The 17,509-nt window shown below is 49.0% G+C and overlaps 1 protein-coding gene across 1 annotated transcript; it reads right to left on the bottom strand.

Moving 5' to 3' along the window:
- Window positions 1–14,402: 14,402 nt before the first annotated feature.
- Window positions 14,403–16,724, bottom strand: C8H6orf132 (chromosome 8 C6orf132 homolog). The gene is made up of 2 exons (XM_026383676.2): window positions 16,549–16,724; window positions 14,403–16,025 (listed from the first exon to the last, which is right to left on the bottom strand). Exons 1-2 carry the CDS (start codon window positions 16,710–16,712, stop codon window positions 15,908–15,910), a joined length of 282 nt encoding a protein of 93 aa, XP_026239461.2. The 5' UTR covers window positions 16,713–16,724; the 3' UTR covers window positions 14,403–15,907.
- Window positions 16,725–17,509: the final 785 nt, after the last annotated feature.

Here is a 17,509-nt window from a genome sequence, read left to right as displayed (position 1 = left end):
ATCCCCATTTGTACATGCGGTATCTCACTTTTTAAACATTTCTTCCTTTCTTTTTTAAAATTTTTTTTTATGTGTGTGTGGGTGAATGGCTGGTATGTTGGGGATGGAACCCAGGACCTTGCACATGGTAGGCAAGGACTCTACTACTGGGCTACACCCCCAGCCCTCATTTCTTAAGAGTACTACTACTTCACAGATGAGGAAACAGAGACCTAAAGACTAAGTAAATTGAGTGAGGTGACCAGGCTACTAATGGGCATGGCCCTGCTCTCTCCTACCCTGTGTCTGCCCACCATGTCTGGAGACCTATAGAGCAGAATAGCTCACTTCTTGGATAGGTGAAGGAATTGCCTCTTCCCAGGCCCAAAGGAGATAGAGCTTTGTTTCCACAGGGAGCAGAGAGTTCTAAGATACCAGGTCCCTTCTAAGATGTAACCTATGACAACACTATGTAAGGTATCCTCCAGAGACATTCTGTGTATGTCAAGCAAATACAGGCAGACACAATTTTTCCTTTCTTTATACAAATGGTAGCATATGCCAGGTGTGGTGGCACATGCCTGTAATCCCAGCATTTGGGAAGCTGAGTCAAAAGGATCACAAGTTTGAGACCGGCCTAAGCAATTTAGTGAGACACTGCCTCAAAACAAAATAAAAAGGGCTAGAGATGTCACTCAGTGGTAGAGCACACTTGGGTTTAAACCCCAGTACTGGAAAAATAAAAACAAACAAACAAAAAGGTAACATATTGTATATACTCTCTATATGTGGAAATTTACTACCTCTTGAAGTCATTCCTGGTACTTAAAGAGCAGGCATGGTGGTACAAACCTGTGATCCCAGTGACTTGGGAGTCTGAGGCAGGAGATGTCAAGTTCAAGGCCAATCTAAGCATCTTAGCTTAAGCCCTAAGCAACTTAGTGAGACCTTGTCTCAAAATAAAAAATAAAAAGGGCTGGCTTGGTAGCTAAGCACCTCTGGGATTAGTCCCTGGTACAAAAAAAAAAAAGTGTTCTTTTTTTTTTGTTGGTGCTGGGGGATGAACCCAGGGGTGGACCCTTAGTCCTTTTCATTTTTTGTTTTGAGACAGGGTCTCACTAAGTTATCAAGGCTGGCTTCAAACTTGCAATCCTCCTGCCTCAGCCTCCCGAGTTACTGGCTTAAGTGTGCACCACCTCACCTAGCTCCTCATTTGTTTTTATGACTGCAGAGTTCTATTGTGTGTTATGCTAATTTGTTACCTGTTCTCTAATTTAGAGAAATTGAGACTGTTTCCAACAAACAATGCCACAGTGACAGTGCCATTTTGCTGGTGCAACTGGAGGCCAACTCTTAGAAGCAGAATTCCTAGCCCATAACATAAGTCACATGCTGATAGCTGTGATCTGAAATCTAAATATTTGTGTCTCTCCAGAATACAAGTTAAACCCTCACTCCCCAGGTGATGGTGTTAGGAAACAGGACCTTTTGGGAGATGAGTATGTCACAAGAGCCTTCACGAATGGGTTTGGTGCCTTAAAAAAGATACCAGAGGGGCTGGAGGTATAGCTCAGTGGTAGAGTGCTTGCCTAGCATGTGTGAGGCCCTGGGTTTGCAGTTTGAGCCCAAGCACTGAAGGGGGGGGGGAGAGAGAGAGAGAGAGAGAGAGAGAGAGAGAGAGAGAGAGAGAGAGAGAGAGAGAGAGAGAAAGAACACAAAAGAGGAAGACAAGACCCAGGGCAGAGATCTGGCTCTCCTTTTCTACTGTGTGAGGACGGGGAGAAGGCACCATCTGTGAGCCAGAAAGTGAGTCCTCACCAAATACCAAGTATGCCTTATCTGAGGCTTCCCAGCCTCCAGAACTGTGAAAAATCAATTCCTGTTGTTTACAAGCCACCCAGTTCATGGTACTTTGTCACAGCATCTCAAATGGATTAAGACCACAGCTATTGCCAAAAGCCCCACGTAGAAAGCCTGTTTTCCCACACCCTAGCCAACACAGTGTGTTTTAATCTTTTGCCAATCTGATAAGTGAAAATGGCCTTTCAGAATCACTTTATTTTGCATCTCGGTGAGGATGACTGAGGTGAGCTTTCCCATGATGTGGTTTTGAAATACAATTTGCCCAGAACTACTACCCTCTGAGGAATGAGCCAAGATGGCTTTCTCCACAGTTTCTGGAGAGGCTGGCACCAGCCTATGCTTTCAGTTCAATACCCCGATGAGCCCATGTGGGAAATGAGCAACTTCTTTTGAAACTCAGGATTCTTGTGGAGAGAAATCAACCAGGTAACCAACCCTTCTGCTCCCCCAACCTGTATCATCCCCTCTCCAGTGCCAGAAATTGTCATCTCCCTTGATCACTCGCTTCTGACAGTCCAGAGAAAATGAGCAAAGCAGTTTCCCTTCCCTCTGTTCCTCAGGCCAGAAACCTCTTAGAGAATGAAGAGACTTTGTCCTAAGCCATCAAGAGCTCCCCAAAGAGCCTAGTCTCCATGAAACAGCAACAAAGGCCCAAAAGACACATCTTAAGCAAACCCAAGTTTTGTATTCCTTCCAACTCTGCTGGTGCAGGACACTGCCCCCAGCAGCACCTGGGCCCCGATTTGACTGTTTAGGTGCCCGGCCAGCTGTGTCTCTCTGGCAGGTCATTCAGCCAACCCAGAGGATGTAGTCCCTGTTCTGGAGGAGATCAGAGATAGTCCTGCTGCATCCTCTGAAATTCTCTGTCCTCTGTTCAGAGGGCCCTCGCTGCAGAGCTTGGGTGAATTATGTCTCCTGGCCTCACCTGAAACTACTTCTGGCTTCAAGGAATGATCTCTATCTCAGAAATCTTGTCAGAGAGTGTATCCCCGGCTTGTCCAAGGGAGGCCTGTGTCCCTTCTGAGCCCTCAGAAACACCCAGGACCACCACCATCCATTGCCCTCTCCTGGACAAGTCCTGGCTGACAGAACATCCGGGTTCATAGTCTCATTGTCACCGCCATCTTGTCTCCTCCACACCCAGCTGCTTCCTGTCAGCCATGATCAGAAGTAAAGCCCTTTTGAACACTCAGCCTGGAGGGAACTAAGCTTATAAACCAAACCCCTTCAGAAACGAAAGCCAAACTACAGTGGAGGACCTGTCCAAGGTCACTGAGAAACAAGGGTGGGTACTCAGGACTCCAGTGAGGGTCTCACTAGCTTCAGCCAATTCACTTCCCAGAGATTGCAATCCCAGTTCCTGCCCCCAACTCCCAACACCTGGTAAATGACCACAGCCTGTCTCCCCTAGGCCTATCCCAGCACAGGCAGCTGTGGGACCCCCGATCAGCAGCATGTCACATTGAGCATGTTATTATGGAATTATTTTTATGGAACCACTTCTGGAGGAAAGTTTTATAGTTGAATACTGTAAATATATAAAATACAAAATGTACATGAAATGTAAAGCCATAGGCCAGGCACAGTGGCCCACGCCTATAATCCCAGTGGTTTAGGAGGCTGAGGCAGGAGGATTGCAAGTTGAAATCCAGCCTCAGCAACTTAGTGAGGCGCTAAGCAACTCAGTGAGACCCTGTCTCTAATAAAACACAAAATAGGGCTGGGGGTGTGGCTCAGTGGTTGAGTGCCCCTGAGTTCAATCCCTAGTATTCACCCTTCCCCGCCAAAAAAAGAAATGTAAAGCTTTAAAGGAACTTTTTTATTGACCGTTTCAGGCTTCTTTCCTAAAGCTTTAAGGGATAGGACAGTGTGTCTGTTTGTTCCACTTTTTTGTTTATAAATCCTGGTAGAAAATATTATAAGTACTCATCTAATAAATGACTCTGCTACTGAACCATGAGATAAACTGGCGGCGCCTGGTGGGATACAGTGCCACCAGACAGGGACATGGAAATGCTGGCCTGTCAGTTGGCTCTGAGAGTGGAATTCAGGGGAGATCTCTCGGAGTTATCAGGGTGTGGGTGAGACTTGACGAGGTCATCTGTATTATCCAGGGCTTACCTTTCCAGAGATCAAGAACAAACCTATGGAGAATACTAGGAAGTATTACTGGACTGAAATTCCTACTCCACGAACACCCATGATTCCCACTGGTGGCTGTGTTTTTTGATCTTGTCATCTTGTTCTACAGTGGCCCTGCATTCCCTGCCCCTTGAACATTGCAGTCATGGGGTGGAGCTTACTACGTAAGGTGTTTTTCCCCGGTGAGACCTGGGCATGCCAGAGCACGGAAACACTTGCCTCTAGCCATGCTGGGTCAACAGGGAATAAGATTTATTGGAGAAACATGTAGAAAAACAACAAAGTGACTTGTTTCTCTGAGCCCTCCTTATCTCATAGAGGTGCACGTGGCCAGGCTGAGCCAGAATCTCTGAGATAAATGCTCAATGTTAAACCCCAACACAAAGAAAAAGACCACCAACTCCAATTTTAAATCAAATTAAAGCAAGCTTATATTGGTATACACTGGTGCTGGCCAGGACTGTCTGTCCCGAAAACCCTGGGTTAGAGATCAGTACCCCAGCTCTCTAGGAACACAGTTTTATAGCACAAAAAGTTGCCAAAGGGGGGTGTCTTGAAAACTTACAGATAACAGGATTTTGACAAGTATAATACAAAGGCAGATAGTAGGTTAATGATCTATATGGCTTAACATTTCAAGGTAGGGAATAAATTTAGATCCCAACATCAGAATTTAGGAGGCGCCACTGAGGTTTCAGAGAGGGTTGTTATCTGGTCAGGGGGAACCAGGATTTATGAGGCGTCACTAAGGTTTTAGAGAAGATTATTATCTGGTCATGGAAAGCCAGGCATGGGTGAGTTCAAGGCACGGGCAGGAATTCCAAGCAAGTTTAGAAATTGCAGTAATTTATAGTAAAACAGAAATTAACTTTTCATGACTTTGTGACGAGATGGCTCCCCAACTTAAGATGGAATTAGGCTGGGTTCATCACTCATAAAGAAGAGCCCCCTGCTTCTTACTCTCCCACCCCCCACTGCAGTGTACATAGTTCAAAGGAAGCTGAGAGGAGAGTAGGGGACTCCTGGCCAAAGAAAAGGGCACCTTCAGAGCTTGGCCACAGGTATCAGCCAGAAGTCTCATGATATTCCCTGAACCAATAAGACATATTCTTCAAGGCTTGCCACCCACCCCCAGGCCCTCTTTCCACCCTCAGGCTCAAGTGTCTCTGACCTCCCTTCACCAAAGTCTACTCCTAGGTACCCTGAGATTCCTTTGGGTCAAACCATCTAACTAAGAGACCAGGCTTCAAGCTAGATTGCAAGGTTTCTGAACCTCAATGCTACTGATATTTGGGGCTGAATCTGTCTTTGGGGAGCTGTCCCATGCATTGAAGGACATTGGGTAACATCCTTGGCCTCTAACCTACTAAAAGCTCTTAGGACTCCCCAAGATGTGTCAATCAGAAAATGTCTCCAGACATTGCCAGGTGTGTTCTGGGGAGCAAGATGAATCCCCAGATAAGAACCACTAAGCTGAAATAAAACACCAGGGCCACGTGTTCAGGTAAAAGCAAGAAGCTTGTGGAAAAGAGCTGGGAGCAGCTGAGATGTTTCCTCCTCAAATCAGAATTTATCTTCTGTTTCCTCTGTTTAATTTCTTCAAGGCTAGACCACAGGAATGCTCTGGAAGATAGGTTGTAACACTTCAATGCTCCAGAGTCTATTTGCATAGGAATCCAGCTCACTTTATAGTTTTGTGACCTTGGGCAAGTTACTTAGCTTTTCCTTAACAAAAATACCTACCTCCTAGGGTTGTGGGGAGGAGCACGTATTGTAAAGTTAGAACAGTGTCTGGCACGCAGTAAGTTGTTGAAAGAGGGCTCCCTGGGAGACTGAGGTTTGTGTACAGGAAGTTTATTACAGGATGCACACCTGTGTGGGAAGGGATGGGTCACATAGAGGGCAACCTGGACTGCTTGTCCTTGCAATGGAGGTGCAAATGATGACACTTCCAAGTTGTCCTGAGTTGTGAGCTGCCCCTCAGAAGTGGGCATGATCTTGGATGAGTGGCTGTGTACCAGAAGGACAGTTCCTGAGGAGGACCTTGGCAGATAGCCATCAGCAGCAACACTCCCAGTCGCTGGGAGATGAGAGCTTCAGTCCTGAGAAGAGACAACAGAGCATCCGCTGCATGAGGAGTGTCCAGGGCCATTCTATTTAAGCCACCCTTAAATAGAAGTGAAAGTGTCTCTGTACTACCTCGGAGTTACTCCCAGATTACCAGTGACCCTGTGAGGCCTCCCAGTTTATCCAAGCCCCACTCTCTCTTCTTTCTCCCTCCTTGGAGCAGGAATTTGGAAAGTGTTGTCACCCTACTCTAGCCTTGGAGGTAGAGGGCAGGGCAGCAGGTGCACTCTGGCTCCCCACCCCCACCCCCAGCTGTGTGACCTTGGTGAGATCATTTGTCCCCAGGGGACTTCAGTTTCTCCTGGTAAGCTAGGAGGAGTATTACTCCTGGCCCAGATCCAGGTAGGGTGAGCCAATGTGGTTCTGCTCAGCAGCAGTTCTCAAAGTCCCTGAACCATTAGGACTGACTGCCTCATCTGGAAACTTGCTAGAAATGTGAATTCTCTGGCCCCACCCCATCCCTACTGAATCAGGAGTGCCAGGAGCCTATGTTTTGGCAAGTCCAGTGCTTCCGGTGCTGGACAGCACTTAGCCTGTGCCTGAATCCTAGGAGCCATGTCAGCCTCCATTGAATTTAAATCTGAATTTGAACCCTACGCATCAGGCTTAAGTTTACCTGTGAGCAGAGGGCCACCTGCTAGGTAAAACCAGCTCTGGGGTGCCCACACACAGGGCGCCAGCTAGGACAACAGGGCTGGACACGAGGGCCAAAGCATCGCTCTCTCTCCTCATGCTCCTCCCCTCAGCCTGGAGAAATCAGGTTAAAATGAATGTCAAGGGCAAATTCAAATCACTAGGAGAGGCCACCACAGGACAGCAGGGTGTGTGTTCCTGTCAGTAATAACAGGAAACTCTGGGAAAATCGAGCACACAAATGGCAGTCCTCCTTCCTCGGCCTGGCTCCTGATCCCAGGTGGTCACCTGCTTTGTTTGGCCACAGGGCTCTCCTAGGTGGGAGGACTTGATATTCTCCTGCTCCACGGTCCAGTTATCCATGTGTCACCTACTCTGGACTGGGAGCTCTTGCCTGGTCCCTTAACTTGCACTGAGTTACCCTAGCGGTACTGGATTGAATTGATGGAATTCTGTGCTGTTCTTAGGTATGTGCAACAAATTCTGGAAAGCTGTGAGCCAAAAGGCAGGGAGATGACGGATGAGGAAGCTGAGAGAGAGGATATGAACATGGGGGGAATGAACCCAGGCGCCTACCATATCCTCCTGAATGGTTCAAAAAAGATACTACGGCAACAATGAAAAGAAATAGCAGGAGACAGTCCTCTGCAGGGAAGAAAGAGGGGCCAGAAGGCTCAATCGGTGGCAGACAAGATTGAAGACACTCAGTTTTCAAGAATGAGAAGCCAGTGCTTCCCTTCTGACAGTAGCACCAGAAGAGATTAAAAATAGCATGTCTATTTAGTCCCCACTCTGTACTTAGGTCCCACCCCATGCAGGGCGCCAACTCTTTAACGAAAACCAAACCTAGAATGTCAAGCTTTCCTCTTGAAGGAGGGCTCTCCAGGTGAAGCAGGACAGAGAACAGGCTGGGTGTGGCTGGCTGCTGCCCCTCTGGCCTCCAGAGACGAGGCTTCTTCTCAGTTCTCTGGCCCACCTTTGGCAGGAGCTCCCTCTGCAGTCGTGTGTGAGTTGGAGTTGTCATTCCAGGCTTGCTGTGCTTCTCTGAGTCAGGATTATGTCAATTTCAGTCATCAGGAAGAAATTAGAACTGGTGTTGATCAGTGTAGCTAGGAGTTTCTGGATATTGCAAGATAGACAGAATGTTTTTTTCCTACAAAAAAAAAAATTTCAATTGTCTGTCCAAAAATCAGAGTTTTCAAAAGGGCATCTGAGAAATAAGGAATGAATTGCAGCAGAGAGACACTCTGGTGCAGAGCCCTTGACAAAGCTGAGCCAGGGCAGCAGGTGCTGGAGGACATCCGTGTGCCACACAAAAAGCCTGTGATCGTCCCTCAGGTCTCCTGGAGCAGATGTCTGCCAATATACATGTGCCTCTGAAGCAGACCTGAGCTGGGTCTGGCTACAAAGTAGCCCCCTGCAGGCAGTTTTGTTAGACATCCTTCTGTGTGGACATGGCAATTTATTTATTTATTTATTAGATGTTTATAGACTTTTATTTTATTCATTTACTCACATATAATGCTGAGAATCAAACCCAGTCTCACATATGTTAGGCAAGAGCTCTACCACTGAGTCACAACACCAGCCCTGGACATCGCATTTTAAAAGAACTGTTTGGCCGGGCGTGATGGTATATGCCTGTAATCCCAGCCACTCAGGAGGCTGAGGCAGGAGGATCGCAAGTTCAAAGCTAGGCGCTAAGCAACTCAGTGAGACCCTGTCTCTAAATAAAATACAAAATAGGGCTGAGGATGTGGTTCAGTGGTCCAGTGCCCCTGAGTTCAATCCCCAGTACCAAAAAAAAAAAAAAAAAAGAGGATGAGTAGTTATTAGTTTTGCTTCCACCTAAAATTTCCCCCCTATTTTTCTGAGCTGTTAATTACTTGAGTACTTTGTAAAATGCCTACAGCTGGGTGAATGAAGGGAGTTTTTGTTTTTTGTTTTTGTTGTTAGCAAAGTTAGACTATTAGTTTGATGACACAGATTATTTTTTTTTGGCTTGTTTTTAAATTTTTTTCATTTTTGTATGACTATCTCTTTGTTTTCAGTCGTTAGTTTGTCATGATCTGAGGGAAAATATTACAGTAGTCTGAGAATCAGGGGAGAAGGAATTTGTATATAACTACCCATCTATGGTAGCCTAGAAAAATATGTAAATTTGCTGTTTCAAGGCTTTGAATTTCAAGACTCTGAACTACTTCCAGAAGAGGAATCTCATGCTGCATTTGTAATGCTTCCAGAGCATTACAGAGTTCAAAAGTTTGGAAATGGTTCAGAAAAGGGTTAGAATACGCTAGGTTAAGCCAGTTGTGGTGGCACACACCTATAATCCCAGTGACTTGGGAGGCTGAAGCAGGAAGATCACAGGTTCAAGGCCAGCCTCAGCAATTAGTGAGGCCCTAAGGAATTTAGCAAGACTCTGCCTCAAAATAAAAAAATAGAAAGGGCTGGGGTGTGGCTCAGTGATTAAGCACCCCTAGTTGATCCCTGGTGAAAAAAAAAAAAAATTTAGGTGAGTGCTGTAATATTACACTAGATCCTTAAGTTGATGCTGCCTTTTATTTGGGTAAGTCTATATTTTGTATGGAGTTTCCTGCTTTTGAGAGGAGCTGTACTAGGACATGATATGCTAAATGCTTGCAGTAATGAACCTGTGTGAGCAACGAAGAAGACCCTGTCTCCACTAGTGTGACAGCTGGAACACCAATGAAGTATGAAGGGTCAAAGCTTGCTCGGATGTCTCTTTTTCTTTTGAGTCTCATTTTGTTTTCTTGTGTTTCTGCTTTACTTTTGGGGAAGAGACAGTTTACACAAAGGAAGATTCTTGCTCATGGATTTGATTCCAAGGGGCTGGGCCTCCCAGGGGAGGATGAGCTGCGAAGGATCCTACTTCGCCTCCACAGAGAGTGTGGGGCCTCTGTCCCTTACTGAAGGAGGTTTTGCTTTCTGTTTCATGCATCTCTTCTTAGATTGTGTCCCTTCACCCAACACAAACACTCCCCTGTCCTCTGAGTGGCCGCTAGGTCTGAGACTCAGTGTTTTGTTTGTTTGGTTCTCTCCAGCCTTGAAGATCCCTTGCCACCTGTCGACTTCCACTCATGTACCTGGTCTGGCCTGGGTGCCACCTGGTCCATGAAGGCTCCAAATACCCTTCCCGCTTCATCCCAGGGCACGGGACTTTCTACCTTCCATTGTCCTTGTGGGTTAGTGAATTCTGTTTCTGGGCCCCCTGCTGCATAGTGTGCACCTGGGAATTAGGCATTGTTCTCAGTGAACACACAAGACCATGTTTTATAACATACGTTGTATTCACTTTGTATATGATACTCATTACCCTCTCATCTGTGCTGTGGGATGGTATTTGGCTAAGGACCAATGACCTCTGATTACCAGCCTGAGGCCAGCAGATCCCCAGTTAGAATGTATAGTTAAAGCTTTTGAAAGTTATTTTTTTTTAACTTATATTATAAGGGTTTAACCTGGTCTTCTTGTGCTACTTAGAAGCTCTGATTGGCAGCTTTAGATTTCTTCATTAAAAATCTCAATAAACTGGACTGGGGATATAGTCAGTTGGGAGAGTCCCTGTGTCATGTGCACAAGGCCCTGGGTTCAATCCCCAGCAGCACAAACAAACAAACAAAAAAAAAAAAAAAACAAAAAAAAACCTCAATAAACTAAATTGGGGCAATCTTTCAATGATAAAAGGTATTTTTGCTGAAAAAGACTGGGAACTGTTCTACTTGGTTCTTTTTTTTTTTTTTTTTAAAGAGAGAGTGAGAGAGGAGAGAGAGAGAGAGAATTTTTTTTAATATTTATTTTTTAGTTCTCGGCGGACACAACATCTTTGTTGGTATGTGGTGCTGAGGATCGAACCCGGGCCGCACGCATGCCAGGCGAGCGAGATACCGCTTGAGCCACATCCCCAGCCCCCTCTACTTGGTTCTTATTGAAAAAATTTTGAATTAGTGTGTATACAAGTTATTGTCATTTCTTTATATTAATTCAGAAATTATCTGTCAAGTAAATAATAATTTTTCAATTTATAAATAAATAAAAAACAATATAGTGTTCAAAAGTCCATGGGAGACATGGACTTTGCCCTTAAGGAACTTCAAAAGTGTTTGGCAATATTTGACTAAGTATAAACATGCATTCATTCAACAAACATATACCGAGTGCCTATTCATCTTAGGAGCTGTGCTAGATCCTGGGGCTTCTGTGACGAGTTATGCAGCTTGTAAGCTTCTTGGAGAGAGAGTAAAAAACACCAGTGTTTGGGTGGGTCAGTGGGGGTGCCCTTAACGGGAGCTGCTGTGTCCCCACAGGTGAGGGATGTCTTCCATGAGGTCCAAGCAGTGAGGCAGAATGAGCACTTGGGGATACTGGGGCCATCAATCTGGCTGCTCTGGTCTCAGAACTGTGCAAAGAAAAGGGAGGAGGAGAATTCCTTTTGGAGAAGCTGGGTTTGGGTAGATGGCCAATGCAGATCCATCCATGTGGACATGTCCAAGAAGCACTTCCAAAGGTAGAAATGTGACCCCTGGCCAGGTAAGAAGCCGGTTACAGTATTCTGAAGCAGCAGCTAGAGAAAAGGAAGGTGGGAGGTCTTGGGAGAGGAACTGAGATGCCGGGTGGAGGAAGGAGGGCTTGGCGGAAGGCAGGTGAGGAGGGGAGCAAGCTGTTCTTTGGAAACTCAGAACAATTCTTAAAGAGAGTGGGGAGTGGGGAGTGGCTCATCTGTGCCTCCAGGACACTGAGAATCCACAGAGGGGTCCTGGATTTCCCATGTAAATCAGGGAGCACACATAATGCATGTCTTGGTTCCCACCCGGCACCCAGAAGAGCATGTCCTCTCCCCTTCCTGGCAAAAGCAGCCCAAGATCTAAAGCCAAGGCCAAGCAGGTCTGCAGCATCTGGCCTCCTGGGCCTGGCAGGGAGGTGGTGCAGGCTGTCTGCATGGTGTCAGCGGCCACCCTTCCCCACCACTGACTAATGATGGGACGCCAGCATGGCCTTTGAGCTTCAGAGATGAAAGGGGCCACTGCCGCTGGGGGTAGGCAGGTGGGACAAGCAGGTCAGGGCAGGTCTGCCTAACAGCTCAGCAGAGCTGGCCTCTCCCTCACCCCACCAGCTCCAAGTCACCTCTCCCCTACAGCTTTGCACAGAAAAGAGCCCGAGGCTGGCCTTCAGTGAGGGAGGACTCTCTCCTAGGCCTAGCCCTCGGGGAAAACAGAGTTCATTCAGCCTTTTCCAGAGGACAGGCCTCTTACACACTGCTGACACCAAGACCCAGGCTTGGGACCAGCCCAGGGTTGCTTCTTTGGGCCAGCATAGGCCTCACAAAAGAGGCGGGGTGCTGGCCACTGGGGTTGGAGCCACACCCAGGAGCAGTGAGGAGGTTTTGGAAATCAAGGCGTGGCCACCCTGACCCAGGAACCCCTGCTCCACCCATGTCCCTCAACCATTTTTGGCACTGGCCAGGCTTTCCCCTGCTTGGCCCCTCCCCCATCCCTGCTCTGATAAGATGGTGAGTTTAGGGGGTAGCACAGCTGGGGGAGGATGGATGTAGCTGCGGGGGAGGGGGCTGGAATGAAGCCCCCCAGCAGGGGCCCGTCTTCCTCTCCTGGCTCCTTTGTCAACTCACTTTCCTTCTTGGAGTCCTCCTTTCCTCACCTAGGAAATGGAATCAGGAATGCACACTATTGTGCATTTTAGAGGACCCATTTTAGAGGAGCGTTGTGAGTAAGCGCAGGAAGGTTCCAACTTTCCCAATAGTCAGGTTCTGTAAATGCTGATGGTTGCTGCCGTCTTATCAGTTTTCAACGTGACGTCCATAGAGCCCAGACATGGGGGCTCTGTGGCGAGCTTGACGTACAAGAAGCATGTGTGGGCATCTGTCTGGTGGATAGCTCTTGTCAGTTCTCAAAAAAGGGACCCAGCAGATTTAAGACACAGGTCAAGTTTCAGATGAGCCAGTGGAACCAAGGTCACACAGCTTGTAAGAGGCAGAGCCAGGATGTGGCAAGCGAGGGGAAAGAAATGCTCAGAGGGACCCAGGAGGGAGGGAACCAGATACAGAGCCCAAGCCCTTACTCTCTATCACCAGGATGAGGGCTTCGTGGTGGGTAGGGGACAGTGAGAGACAGGAGAATGAGGAAGCCCCAAGGATAGGGAAGAGGCCTGGGAGTTCCTTCTAGGAAGCCCCACCTGCTAAATAAGTGAGCCATCCTGTTTCCCAACACCCACCCCATGCCAGGCCGAGGAGGAAGCACAGCTCTCTCTGTCACTGACCATCTTGAGATACCTTCCCTGGTTTTTAGTTCCTGGAAAATAAAAATGGGGTGTGTGTGTGTGTGTGTGTGCTGAAGTTGTGGCTCAGTGGTAGAGCGCTTGCCAAGCATGCGCGAGGCACTGGGTTCGATCCTCAGCGCCACATAAGTGTAAAATAAAGATATTGTGTCCACCTAAAACTAAAAAATAAATATTTAAAAAAATTGGAGGGTGGGGAGGTGGGAGTGGGCGAAAACAGCTCTGTGGAACGTGCACGGCAGGAGAGGCTGGGGAAGATACCTTGCCAAAGCTCTTGGGAAACATGATGGGCCACACTCAATGTAAAGGAGCCCTAAGGTTTGGATCTGGAATGTTCCGCGAAGGCCCATGTGGTAGACGCTTGGTTCTCAGTGTGCCCCTACTGGCCAGTAATGAAAACTTTGAGAGGTCTAGTGGGGGGCCTTCAGGTCACTGGAGGTGTGCCCTGAAGGGGCTAGTGGGATCCCACCCGGCTCTTCCTCTCTTACTTCCTGGCCACCACGTGAGTAGTTTGTTCCACTACATGCTCCTGTCATGATGTGCCACCATAGGCCCAAGTGATCATGGACTGAGACAGTTAAAACTCTGCACTGAAATAAAGTTTTTTTTTTCTCTCTATAAGTTGATCATCTCAGGTATTCATTACAGCTGACACACAGGCAGTCATCACCCAAAGATGCCAGGTATCAAAAAAAAACTGAGTGCCAGGCCTGGGCTGGATGCTTTGCCTACATCAGTCTGCACGTCAGGACTTCAGGAGGCCTTCCTTCCCCACCCTGTTAGAGTCAACTCTCTCTTCTTCCCCACCTCCTAGTTACTCTCTCACATGTCCTTTTCCTTTCCTCTCCACCACCTGTCCTAATTTTGGATGTTTCTGTGTGTTCTTTTTCTTCTCCGCCACTTGATGATGTTCTTTCCTAGGAACCATGGCAGTGTGTTAATGGCTGTATATCCATGCAAACATAGTGCCGGGCATTTAGCAGTTACCCAAATACTTGTTAAATGGATGCATGGCTGTCTGTAATCTTCACAATAGCTTTATGGGATAGTTATTGTTGTCATGCATGAAAGAAGAGATCAGAGACGTGTTTAAGCACATAGCTGTTATCACCAGATTTTTGCTCTGCTCCTTCCCCTGAGGGATCTAGAGAACAAGAAAACCTAAGGGTCAGAAGAGAAATGGTTCACTGGTTCAGATGGTACCCAGTGCTGCGTGATTCCCAGATCAGTCCGCCCAACATCCCGCCACACCCAGTGACTCTGAGTTAGCAATCCACAGCCACAGAGCTGGAGGCCAATCCAAACTGGCCTGTTTATTTCCCAAGCCAACTAAGACCAAGCCCTTCTCCACCCACCCCAGAACAGTCTACAGCTGGGAGTCCACACCCTACTCCTCAAGCCTTAATGTAGCAGATAAATTAGTGAATGAACTCTTTTATAAAACATTGTGTAGAGGAAATACATACATATTTATAGAGCCAGTGCTGGTATTGGGATGGGATTTGTTGCCTGAACACAGGTAACCAGAACTTGCCCTATTAGAGTGGCTGGCCTTAGTCACCTGGGTGCCCACCTTCCTTGCACTTTCTTTCCTTGAAGTGATTGACTTCTGTTGCTGCAACCCAGTACCTCAGCTAGTGACCATAGATCAAAAGAGTCAACTCCCAAAGGGAGCTGCTTTCTGGCGGCCCCCTACTGGCCTGCTCCTATGAGGTGGGTCACTCCCCTGCCCTCCTTCTTACTTAGACAGGCAGCCTTGGTCTGGTCCCAGGTATTCAGCTGAACTTGACCTGAAGATAGGAACTTTTTAAAAAATACAAAGGGCCTAATTCATGGAAACAGGCATAAACCTGGACTGCCCAGGCAAAGGACCAATGCTTACCCTACTGTAGTTTCACCTGCTCTGGACTGGCCCAGTCCTACCACTCTTAATGTTTCGAAACCTATTTCCCCATCAACAATAAACTTCTCTTGAGTCTCTACTCTCCAAGGCCTTCCAGAGTCTTCTACACATTTTAAGGCATCAATGATATTGGTGATGTATTGGGGTTAGAACTAATGCCCCCTCCAAATCCCATATGAAACCAGGCCATGTAGGACCCCTGGTGTTGAGTCCTGGATCTTTTGGCTCCTTGGGCATGCTTCCCCAAATCAGGGATGCATGGGTCCGAATTAAAAAAAATCAAGACGTGATCCTGTCAACTGCCGAGTCTTTTCTCTGTGGGTCTCCCTGTAGCTAAGGGCCAGGGTCAAGGAGAAATTAACCTGTCTGTGGCCTTGGTCAATGCAAAAGGCTTCTATTCCATCACCTTCTCCATATGTTGTGCATGCATAGTATTGGTCTGCTTCCGGGCAGCTAGGAACCCCAGGTATCGCCTCTTGGTGGCAACAGGTGGAGGCTAAAGAGATCTATCTAGTGACCTGCACCCACCCCAACAGGGATGGTCCTCAGCCCTTTGTGAGGCATCCCATGAGTAAGCACCCATCCTTTGCTTCTAGGACCTGTTTCATAGGCCATGCTTGTAAAACTGCTTTAAATAAATCTTGCTAAAGCAGATAATACCAGATAACGGAAACTCAGCGCCCAGGCCCTGAACGTTCTCCTCTCCTCCCCTTTGCCCCTCCCACCCCCATCTGCATACAGTTCACAGCAGCTCCGGTGCTCCGGGAAAACAGAAGCCCACTCAGTCTTCCTTAGGCCACTGCTTCTCGCTCATTTGTTCGAGGGTCCTCAGGGAGCCAGACTCCTCCATGTCTGAGTCAGGCTAATACCTGCTGCAACCCTCCCACCCCCCACAGAAACAAGTGCGCAGATCCAACCCCTTGGAGTAGAGCTGAAAGAACTCTGGGCTCAGGATGTGGCCTTGCGGTGAGCTCCTGAGTAGGCATAGGAGATGGGATGACGGGTTCCAGGCCTCACGGTGAATGTATTGATGGGGCTTCCATAATGGGAGGTGTTGTGAGGAGATCTGGGGGAGAGCAAAAGAGCAGTGAGGTTTGTATCTGCAGTTGGTTGACCAACACCCTGCCTATCTTCCCTAGGGCAAGGGACCCAAGGGACTCGGGGCGGGACCCCCAGTCCACCACACACAGGGCTTTACTTTTTTTCTGGGTCCTGGCCAGGGAACATGCCTAATACCACTCAACTCAGAGCTCTTCACTCCTAGCCTGGGGTCTGGGTACATTTCGTGTTATTGGGAAATCCCTCCAGCCAAGGACACTCAGATCTTCCCCATGCAACATTTAACCTGTAGCCCCGGGAGTGGGGGACAGAAGGGAGCCCATGGAGAGCGAACAAGGGCAACAAGGGGGCAGGTAAGGAAAGGCCCGTACCGCCCCCTCCCAGGTTAGTAAGCCTCTCTTCCCTTTCTCAGCAAGCCACAGCTGATCTGCCGTGGCCTGGTCAGCAACTCTGGTCCGAAGGCAGTGTCTCCATGGACATCACCTGGCTTCCCACCCCAGGCTACTCCATTAGCGGATCCCCAAGCTCACCTGCCGGTAGCAGGGACGAAGCTGTAGTCTGCGCCGCCGCCGCCTCCGCCACCCGGCGCTTTGTACTTGGCCTCCGCGGCGCCCCGGGCAGCGCCCTCCTGGGACAGCCTGCGCGCGTGCAAGCCGCCGGGGGGCGCGCGGCCCGCGGAGTTGACGCGCCGCATCTCCGGGCCTCCGGGCGCCCCGAAGGGCCCTCCGGGCGCCGGTCCGAAGCAGTTAGGAGTGCTCAGGCTGCGGCCGGGGGCGCCACGGGGCAGCCCGGGGTTGCGGGGAGGCTCCCCGACGTACAGGCGCTTCTTGATGAGCGAACGGCTCCCACCCGAAAAGCGCTCCAGGCCCCCGGCCCCGGAGTAGAGCGCACCGGGAAAGCGCGAGAAGCCACGAGCCGGCGGGGCCGCAGGGCCCGCGTCCAGGGGCTGCCCCAAGTCTGAAAAGTTGTTCCGTGCTGGGGACCCCCGGTAGCCCACGTACTGGAGGGCCGGAGCCGGGGCGGGGGGCTCAGGGTCATTGCTGAACTCTGGCGGCGGTGGGATGACCTCAAAGCTGAATTCCGGTTCCTCTTCCTCCTCCTTCCTCCTGTAGGAAGGAGAGGGTGGAGAGGAGGAGGACTTGGGCAGCAGGCGACCATGGGAGAGGTTGGAGGGAGCTGGTCTTTCCCAGGCCACAGGGACTCGGGGCTCTGCCTTGGTCCACATGGGACGATGGATTGGCTCTTGGTCTCTTCCCTGCGGGGGCTTCCACTGACTGGGTGCCATGGGCGGTGCAGCTGAGGTCAGCTGGGAGTCCTTCTCAGCGTCCTTGGGTAACTTGGGAACCACAGTGAAGGAGTTGGGCCGGCCATCGCTGTAGAAGATGCTGTCGGAGCTAGCCTCAGGATGGCTCCTGTGGCCCCGGAGACTCCCAGGCAGGGAAGACCGCCCCAGGGCTGCCCCTCCAGACCTCCCCTTCTGTGCTCTCTGCC

The sequence above is a fragment of the Urocitellus parryii genome, chromosome 8 (genome assembly GCF_045843805.1).
Source record: "Urocitellus parryii isolate mUroPar1 chromosome 8, mUroPar1.hap1, whole genome shotgun sequence".
NCBI classification, from domain to species: domain Eukaryota; kingdom Metazoa; phylum Chordata; class Mammalia; order Rodentia; family Sciuridae; genus Urocitellus; species Urocitellus parryii.
Note: the sequence above shows the minus strand (reverse complement) of the source record. Positions and strands in the feature narration are given on the sequence as shown.